Source organism: Fonsecaea nubica (genome assembly GCF_001646965.1).
Source record: "Fonsecaea nubica strain CBS 269.64 chromosome Unknown Scaff166, whole genome shotgun sequence".
Classification (NCBI taxonomy): domain Eukaryota; kingdom Fungi; phylum Ascomycota; class Eurotiomycetes; order Chaetothyriales; family Herpotrichiellaceae; genus Fonsecaea; species Fonsecaea nubica.
Window position 1 is genome coordinate 19913 of NW_019173839.1, and position 9711 is coordinate 29623.

Below are 9711 nucleotides of genomic sequence, written 5' to 3' on the forward strand. Positions count from 1 at the left end.
CCGACAGCGACCACGTCCAGAAGAGTGAGGCGTCAAGTGACATGTTAGTCCGAGGCTAGGGAAGCCTGCAACATCTCTAAAATGAGATACATGTAGATGGAAAGGCTACAATGTGATTGTGACCGGTACTCGTAGTTGTAGAGGAACGCAGTCTCGTAGACCGCCAAGCCTCACTTGGTAGAAATTTAAGCGGCCTGATTTGATTGGCTATTTCTGTCCACCACCCACTGGACTCTCTTCAACGCACCTTCAACTTCTTCTGCCATCAGAGACTACTGCTCCCCGTCTGCCAGCATACTAGGTATGTACTTGGTATTCCTGACAAATCTCTTTTCGTTCGGACGATCCCAAACTTGTCCGTCCCAGCGAGCCTCCATTTGTAATGGGAATAAGAGCACCTAGGAGGCCTAAAACCTTCGAGTGGGACAGACCAAGAATCGAATCGACTTTTACATTCGGACTCGGGGTATCCAAGGCCCGCTCTTGGAGATCCCAACTCGATATTACCATCACAATCGAAATACGAGTCCTGGTTAGCGCCTCGCGACTGCTCCCCACAATCTGGGTGTGAGGGATCCGTGCCTCGCCACCTCCGGCTGCCATCATGTCTTCAAACGATCTAATAATCGTCGCATAGAGTGTTTTCTCGGACTTAGAAAGATCCACATCACATCAAATACTTCGCTGGAGGAAAATGAGAAGATAAATCCGAGCTGTGCATGTTCAGGGATAGTCCAGCGAGCGTAGGGCGCCGTAGGGGAAAATAGTATAAATGCTGTGCGTGGACGAAGGGTGACATCCCATCTCGAGCTTCCCTACCATCCACTACGTCTGCTTCGTTGAGAAACTTCTCTGTTATACCACTTGGATTTCCTAACTCGCTCCTAAGATATCTCGACAACAATGCTCGTGTTCTTGACCGGTGCTGCCGGGTTCATAGGTCGCGCAACCATCCAAGAACTCCTTGACCACGGTCATCAAGTATTGGGACTCGCACGAAGCGACGCCTCTGCGGAAACCATCTCCAAACTTGGGGCACAGGTTCACCGGGGCAGCCTTGAGGACCTAGAGAGTCTGAAGAGCGGCGCGAAGCAAGCTGACGGGGCCATTCACCTTGCATTCGTGAGAATATCCCATTAACCTGTGGAGGAGCCCGTTTCCCACACTTGCTGACCAGGTGTTGTAGATCCACGATTTCAGCGACTATGCGAAAGCCGCTGCAGTCGACCGAGCCGCTATCGAGGCCATGGGTGAAGCCATGGTTGGTACAGGAAAGCCACTGGTCATCGCCTCCGGCACCCTAGTTGCTGTGAAAGGCGAACTGGCCGTTGAAGACGCCGAGCCTGATCGTGGTACGGCGTTCGAGACGAGACAGGGCGCGGCGGATCTTGTTGTGAAATTGTCAAAGGAGAAGGGGATCCGTGGCTCGATCGTTCGTCTCCCACCCACAGTCCACGGCAAAGACGATGGCGGGCTCATTCCTCGCTTCATCGACATCTCGCGACAGACCGGTTCGGTCATCATCCTGAGCGATGGATCGAGTCGTTGGCCAGCCGTTCATCGCCAGGATGCAGCTGTTCTCTTCCGCCTCGCGCTTGAAAAGGGTACACCAGGCGCCTATTACCACGCCGTTGCGGAGCAAGGTGTTCCAATGAAGGATATTGCCGGGGTTGTTGGCAAGAAGTTGGGGATGCCGGTGGAAAGCAAAACTGCTGAGGAGGCCATGGGGACTCTTGGGTTTCTCGCTTTGGCATTCAGCGCTGATAACCCAACTTCAAGCGAAAAGACGCAGAGGGTGCTCGGGTGGAACCCCAAAGGCTCTGGACAGCCTGGTTTACTAGCAGATATGGAAGCGAACTACTTTTCCTGAGGACGTTCGCATAGGATACGCCTAGATACGAAGCAGATTGGAATGGCCATTCTTTTTACGGAGAGCACTTCTCCTTCCCATCTTCGCCAGTTCCCTGGCTGTCTGTTCCGGGTCATCTTTCCTTTTCATGCCCCAGAACTTTGGAAGGAAATAGTCAGTCGAACACAGAGCTTGCCTTCCGCTTGCTGTGATCAACGCAGGCCGCTCTGATACCGGCATGAGACGTCATGGGGCCTCCCTGCTTCCCTAGACATGGTACGCGCATGGACATGGAAGCGGCTCTCTGAGGTTTGATCGTGGCAAAAGGTCTGCTTCAGGGTATCTGATGCTCCTTCCTTCCACGAAACGTCCAATAGAACGTCGGGTAGATGGACGACTGTGGTAAGAGTGGCTTCCCCAGAGAATGAGTGTTAGACGTACCTACCAATACACCAGAGCGCCTCCTGCCTTGTTGTGCCTGTCCAAAGTCGAGATATTAGTCCTTGCGTTCGTCTCTTTACTTCTCACCTCTCACCACACTCTCTATGCTATGCACCACTCCCTTGCTGTCTAGCAGCATTCCATAACAGACTTTGCTGGGACTTTGTTTCCTGACACCCGGGCCTCTCATTCCATGTGGGTCGTGCTCTTCTTCCTCCAAACCGATGGCGTCGACTGGCTCAGTGCAGTCTAGCGGTTACACCACGCTGCCAGCTGTCAAGAAGATTGCCTTTGGTACTGGTATGTCTCGAGCTGTGGCTTGCTTTCCTGACATGGCTCGTAGCTGTATCGTCGCACCTCGCAATCGGCGTCGTCATCGTTCGCACCCATCCGTCCCTTCAACACTCTGGAGATGCAGCCCGAAGTCAGAAATTGTGGCAAGACCCTACTTGAAGAGCTCATCATTCTTCGGGTGCCCAAAGGCTTCTGTATTGTGTGAGTTATTAACTCACGCCTGGGAGGAGGCAAGTTACGACTTCAGAGCCAAAGAGCGATGAAGAAGTCAAGACATTTTCTGAGGCGCTGGGCTCTTTATAGCCCTTGTAAACTCCGTCGCTTTCAAGACTGACGGGAAGTTTTGGAACCTTTTTTTTTTAGGTCTCTGATCCATGCCTTTCTCTGAATGGTTGGTGCAAATAGCACCCCTAGGCGGAGCTGCGGTGCCAATGGTACGTCTCGGTCACCCATTGGGATGAAGCATTCATATTAACGGTTGGGCATAGGCACCCAAGAGACCTGAAGCGAACAACAACAGGGAGCCAGGCGCTATCGTTTGTTGAGTCCTCCAGCCTCAACCCGCTCCGAATAAATCCAATCTCGTTTGGAGGGAGAGGCTCTTTGTCAAGACGGTTGGTTAGGCAAGAATTGTTGGGCGATACTATGAGTCATGAGCAGAGAGAGAATGCGGATAGTGGTGTGGTGAGAGTTCTGGCTCTACGGGAATTTTGGTTGAAAGTCTTTTGTTGTTGGGACGGGGGCTGCTTTTGCTTTGATCTGCGGCTTTCTGGCTGATCAGTGGCTTGTCAGTTTTGAGTGAAGTAGCACAGCCTTCTGTCAAGCATGTTTGAGAGGAAAATGAATGCAGTATCATAAGGGTTGACAGTAGTTCAAAATTCCAAAGGTCGGCGAGAAGAGATCCCGATCCGATTCCTGATGGTGAATGCTTGTTGCCTGCGCCGAGTAGATGACCACTTCAGGCTTGAATGCCTCTACCTATTCCATGTTAGGTTATCAGCTCGGGCGGTAGCCCGTTTCTACTGCCAAAGGTTCCCACCAAGGCCATAGTCAGGTTCCTCGAAGTCCCAGCGGACGCTGGCATACTTTCCGTTCAGAAACGAAGCCTTATCCGTAACAAGCCACTCGCAAAACGCACCAGTCAACTCGGCCTTGTCGATGGCCAAATAGACATATTTCTCCTGGAGCATATCTGTTTCGACCACTCCGGGATTCAGCGAAATAGCGGTAACATTTGGGATTTTCTGCCGCAATCCGAGAGCTGAATCGTCAATTTAACGAGCTTGGGACAAGGAGTAGGTGGACTGCGTTGGGGCCACAGTGCAGGTAATCTCCTCGACACAGGTTGCACCGAATCAGAATGCTGTAGCTAGGATGGCTGTGAAGAACAGGAGAAGGACGAAAGAAAAAGATCTCTGTAATGCATGAGTAGGTCTATCGGGAGCGCGCTAGGTTGTCGCTTATGCGAAGGGAGGGGGTAGTGCCAAGGCATCAGGGCCTTGGCAACCCACATGGTAGGTGCAGGGGGAGCCAACAGTGGCACAAGGCAATAGTTCAGTAGCGGTTGATCAAGCAGCAAACCGACTTCTCGCCCTCAATCTCTTCCCCCAGCTCCAATACAGCCCGGCCAACAGGGCAGCGCAAACCGCTGTAAGGCCTCCCAACAAGCTCACACCCCCATCGATACCAATACCCTTGAACATCGGTCGTCCCACCAGCACCGCGACGAACGCCAAAAGGGCCCTCGCCACGCTGTTGGCTGCAAAGATGCTCGCTGCATAGCGCGGATAGATGGCCGGAATGTACAAAAAGACCGAGTTGGTCAGGAAATACTGCGCGACCATGTAGAGGAAGATGGCAACGGTGGGAACCATCCAGTGGATAGAGGGTCTAGCTGTCCATGCTACATATATTACCGTTCACACAGGAGAAATTGTAATTAGCATCTTTACTCTCCAAAAATCTCGGTCGACGACATTGGGCAGGGAAGAGTAGAGTAACACAAAACTCACCGAACATGAACAAAGATGCTGGCATCAAAAGGCTGGCAGCAACGCCGGTTTCGAGAAAATTCTCCAGATCGCCGAACGTTTGATCCCGGATTTTGGGCTCGACACGTTTGGACAGCCAGAAGCAGTGGAGTGGGAAGCCGATCACTCCGGCAGGAATGACTGCAAGCCAGATGAGAGACGTGGAAGTTGGCGAGAACCCGTAAATTGGCGGATAGACAAGGGGCAATGACTGAATAGAGTTAGGACTCAGATTTTAGTAGTAATGGTAGAAAAGCCGGAGTGCAAGGGATGGATCACAAGTGGCGTACCTCGAAGAAAGAGTAGACAATTGCATAGATCAAACCCATGTACAAGGTCATGAACAACAGAGCCGGGTCTTTGACGTTGACTTCCCAGGGCTTGATGATTGAACTCCACAGCCGCTGACCAGCCGTGAGCTTGGCTTGTTTGATCTCTTCCTCTGACATGTACCGTTGATCACCCGTCAACTCTCTGAGTCGCTTCGCCCGGTAATACAGGATGGTTGGTGCCGCCGTCTCTGGAACCAAGGCGACAAAGACGGCGAAGACGGAGCCCGAAATGATGAGGAGCTCCCAACTGGAGAATCTCCAACCCAGAGACTCGACAGCAAAGGACGACAACATCGGTCCCAAGGCCGGTCCCAAGGCCGTCGTGCACGCCCACAGCCCGATGAAGTATGGGAATAGAGTCGGGCCCCAGATATCGCCAAGCGTTGCCCCGGCGGTGGCCAGGCAAGGGGATCCCATGAAGCCTAACAGGAATCGGAGGACCATGAGCCCCGCATAATTGTCAACAAGCGACGTTGGGACGCACAAGACGACAAAGAGGGCTCCGGAGATGGCATAAGGGGGATTGCGTCCGATCGATGGCACCTCGGAGAGCGGCGAGAACAAGAGACCCCCCAGACCGTATGCCAGGACGTAGATGGCGAGACCGAAGGACGACTGGAAATTGTCCACGCCAAAGTGATGCTCGATGCCAGGCTGACTGGATGTGTAAATCGAAGAGCCGACATAGATTGCCCATGTGTAGACACAAGTCAGTGCCGTGATCACACCCTTCTTCACGCCAGAGAAGTTGAGTGGATTTTCGACATCGTCTGGCCCGTCCCAACCAACAAGGTGCACCGATTTCTCGTTCTCATCAGCCCGGCCCGTCGCTCTGACCGAGTTGCTTCCGGCCTTCTCAAGATCGCCGGGATGATGAGGCCAGTAGTGTCCGTGAAGGCATAGGCGGATTAATGCGCTCAAGGCAGAATTTCGAATCATTTGAGCCATCATTCGAGTCCGTGTCGGCTTGCTGGTGACGGTGAAGCTGGACAGAAGCCATTTTTGGCCCAAGTGACTGAGTCTCCCTTTTATACCAGCATTAAATCACCTCCACGCCCCTCACTCGGGTTGATGGTGGTGTTAGCGGAGATAAGTCTCGAGACATTGAGTCCGCAACAGCCTCGAAGCTGGGTCTTGATGAGCACCAGTTGAGATATTGCTAGTATCCAAGAGGGGGAACCAAACCATTTGCGGTCAACGACAGGTGGAGAGAGCATCAGAAGTGCCCGACTGGGCCGTTACATAGACACAGTTGTAAGATTGTATGTGGTTTCCTGCCATGGTGACCAGCACTGTCGCTGTCGGCTTCTTGTAGCAGAGGATGTTTGGACCGTGATACTTGGATGTCAGGTTCGTATCCATACAGTACAGAACAAGATGTGGTGGGAACTAAACTCGACTGGGTTTAGGGGATGCGAGACGCAAGACAAGGTGCCGAGGGTGTTTCAGGTGGGGTCACGTGCCTGCGGTTGGCATAAGAATGGGGATTCCCACCGTTGTGACAACACACGTTTCTTCGGTGGGATCTATTCCTCATCCTTCTCAAGATTAGCAATCAACCGAATATTCCTTTGCGAAAACACTTCCATCTGCTGCGCCTCCTGCTCGATGACCAGGTCTCTACGCAAAGCCTGTCGAGCCTGCACCGCGGCCAAACGGCGATGCATCGTGCAACTGCCTCAATGTACTCGGTGCCGGACCCGGCAGATCGACTGTGTCTACGACCTCGAACCCTTGATGGGCGGTACTTCAAGAGCCACTACCTCAGGATCCAGTACCAACCTGCTCAGCAGACCAATCGCCGATGACGAGGGCGACCTCTCGGTCAGCGCCAAATTCCTGCTTTACGTTTCATCTTTACACATGGATCCTAAAAGGGTTGCTCTCGAATGTTACAGGAACCCAACCACTCAATACCCTGTCGTCTGGAGAGTTCCTATCTCTGTTGACTTCCCCACTGTCGAATATTTGGCCCGTAAATTGGTGGATATGGCGGATTCGGTGGCCTTGAGCCAGTCGGCGCCATACGTACATCCCCAAAGGAAGCCTCGGCCTCGGCCAGCACTTCTCGGGCCAGACTTCAACGTTGAAAGTCGAATGACTACCTACAGTGATATAACTCAGTGTACTAGGCTTAGCGACCTGCTATGCGCACTGCACGATTCTCGCGAACCACTGTCCGAGATCTTACAAGCCTTTCAAATCCTCCTCGGACATATAATGCGGCTGCTTTTCTCCGGGGACCAGAGCAGACCTCGCCACAAGGAAAAGCTTCTTGGCTATACAAGAAGGTTGGCGGTAAGGTTGGTCAAGGACGCGCCCCGTATGATGCCGTCAAACCTCTCGCGATGGGAAGCCTGGATCTTGGCAGAAAGCCTGCGACGAGCAGTACTGATGAGCTGTCTCATACAAGGCGTGTATAACGGTTGGACGCGAGGATATTGCTATCACGAGCTCTTCATTCAAGCACTGCCATTCAATGTTCGCCCTGGTATGTGGACTGCCGGGTCCGAAGGGGAATGGGAGGCGCTCTTGGATATCGGTAACGATAAACTCGGCTCTGGGTACCACGGAGCGACCGACTTGGTTTCCTTTCACGAATTCGCATCTAGTTTTGCCAGAGCCCCGTTTGACCCAGGAGCCGATACCTTCCAAAGGCTATTGCTGATGGCGCACCATGGCAAGGCACCCGTCGACAGGGTGCTGGGGATGAGCTGAAAAGGCCTATCGCGGCTCCCGTCTTAGGTCGAGGAATCAACAGCATCTAAACCAATGAACAGGAGAGAGGCGCGTATATCATGCGATGACTCTGCTGTGCCACAGCACTGCTTGACGCTTGGTAGTTTCCATATACCACAATGCTTCCCGTTTGACTCCGTCCTCGTCGCCTCTTCCTGAGTAGTGTGTGAGCTCACATGGTCTTGTACCGTTACCTGGATCATCGCCAGTGTATCTATACAGCCATTCCTTGGGGCTGTGGTGGAGCTAGTCTTAGAAAGCAGTCCATGCTTATTAAGGTACCAAAAGTTAGTCACCTGATTGGCTGTGGAGGACAAGGCTGCGAGGCTAAGCCTTCCTGCCAGGAGTATTACAATGGCTGTGGTGGCACTTTCACCCTCGGTCACTCATCATGCACACACACACACACACACAATAGAGACAACACAAGATGGAACAATTTCATGTAATGGTTCTGCCCTCGTTTAGTTCAGACCTTTCGTGTTTACTTTGTCTACCATGGCCTACGGCCAGGCGTTCGATGGCCGAGCAAAAGACTAAACACTTGAAGCTTGATTGACCCATCTATTTTATCACTTCTTACTCCTCTCCTCGATGTTTGTCCCCATTAAATGTTTAACCTCAAAATCGCTCAGGGGGCTCGCTACGTGACTGTAAAGCCTCCGTCAACTGGTAAAGCAACTCCGTTGATGTGAGAAGCGGTCCCACCGCTGAGGAAACATATAGTGTCGGCGACCTCGTCCGGACTGGCCAAGCGTGCTTGTGGGATCCTTGCAATCGTGCTCGCTAGTGCCTGCTTGGTCGATTCGAGCAGTAGAGGCGTGTCGACGAATCCCGGGCATACCGCGTTGACACGAATCTCTTGCCGCGCGTAGTCGACGGCATCTGTCCTCGTCAAGCCCAAGACGGCGTGTTTGGACGCGTTGTATGCACTCAACGAGGGCATCGCTCGGAGGCCCAATGTCGACGCCGTATTGACAATTGAACCGCGTTCCAAGGCAGACGGGACCAAAGGATTCACTGGTCGCGCGTCCTGCTTCACCATCTGTTGTAGTTCGTACTTCTCGCACAGGAAAACGCCTTTGACGTTCACACTCATGACTCGATCAAAGTCGGCGGTGTCGGTCTCATGGGTGAGTCCATACGGCCGCCCAACACCGGCGTTGTTGGCCGCGTAGTGTATGGCACCGTATTCGGCGACCACTCGGGCAATGGCCTCGGCCACTTGTTCCTCGGACGCCAGGTCTGCCACGATGGGAAGAAATTGCACTCCCGGATTGGAAGATGCAAGTGTCGATGCAGTCACTTGGAGACATTTACTGTCAAGGTCCAGTCCAGCGATCCTCGTCACCCCGTGTCGAGCATATCCAAGTACTACGGCCCTCCCGATAGCACCACCCGCGCCCGTCACCAAGGCAACACTATGGTCGTCCAAGTCAGTCAGTCGTGAAAAACCAGGGATGAGAATGAGAATGCGAAAAAGTCATCACTGTGATCCGGCTGGACTCTTACCCCGACAAGCTCATGGCCACTTCCACCGGTGACTTCAAGATAGTCGTTTGTCGAACGAATCAAAGCTTGGGGGAGATTAATTAGAAATTTCTTGGAGGTATCACCCTCAATGGTTGTGCGGAACGTGTACGGATCTGGACCGCGAGACACTATCGGAGTTCGTCACAAGGAGTAAATACTTGGTTTGGAAGAATAGCAAAGTGTCGATCTATCCTCGTTTGACTGCACCCTCGAGACTCGAGACTGGGGCTGCTCCCCGATATGCACCACCCGGACGGTCCGGACCAACTTCGGTGAACTGGTCCCGTCGTGAGTACATATCCGCCCACTGGAAGACACCGAATGACAGGCTAGTGAGACTCCATGTTGGCATACAATCCAAGGGTCCCGAACCATCAAAGTAGCCCAAACACTCTGGGGTTAAACCGGACACTGGTTCTGAACGAGACATAGGTCGTGACAGAGAGGCGGGAGCCAGAAAGGGGTCCCCCGGTTGGGGGTGGGGGGGGGGGGG

General features: G+C 53.0%; 3 protein-coding genes across 3 annotated transcripts; 2 read left to right on the plus strand and 1 right to left on the minus strand.

Annotated features, from left to right (window-relative positions):
* Nucleotides 1-903: 903 nt before the first annotated feature.
* Nucleotides 904-1870, plus strand: AYO20_11568 (hypothetical protein; the record flags this gene model as incomplete). Its single annotated transcript, XM_022649815.1, has 2 exons — nt 904-1122; nt 1187-1870. 2 exons carry the CDS (start codon nt 904-906, stop codon nt 1868-1870), a joined length of 903 nt encoding a protein of 300 aa, XP_022494215.1.
* Nucleotides 1871-3603: 1733 nt separating this feature from the next.
* Nucleotides 3604-5894, minus strand: AYO20_11569 (hypothetical protein; the record flags this gene model as incomplete). The annotated part of the gene is made up of 4 exons (XM_022649816.1): nt 3604-3828; nt 4258-4478; nt 4597-4825; nt 4905-5894. The coding sequence occupies 4 exons, from the start codon at nt 5892-5894 to the stop codon at nt 3604-3606; spliced, it is 1665 nt and encodes a 554-aa protein (XP_022494216.1).
* Nucleotides 5895-6554: 660 nt separating this feature from the next.
* AYO20_11570 (hypothetical protein) lies at nt 6555-7664 on the plus strand (the record flags this gene model as incomplete). The annotated part of the gene is made up of 1 exon (XM_022649817.1): nt 6555-7664. One exon carries the CDS (start codon nt 6555-6557, stop codon nt 7662-7664), a length of 1110 nt encoding a protein of 369 aa, XP_022494217.1.
* Nucleotides 7665-9711: the final 2047 nt, after the last annotated feature.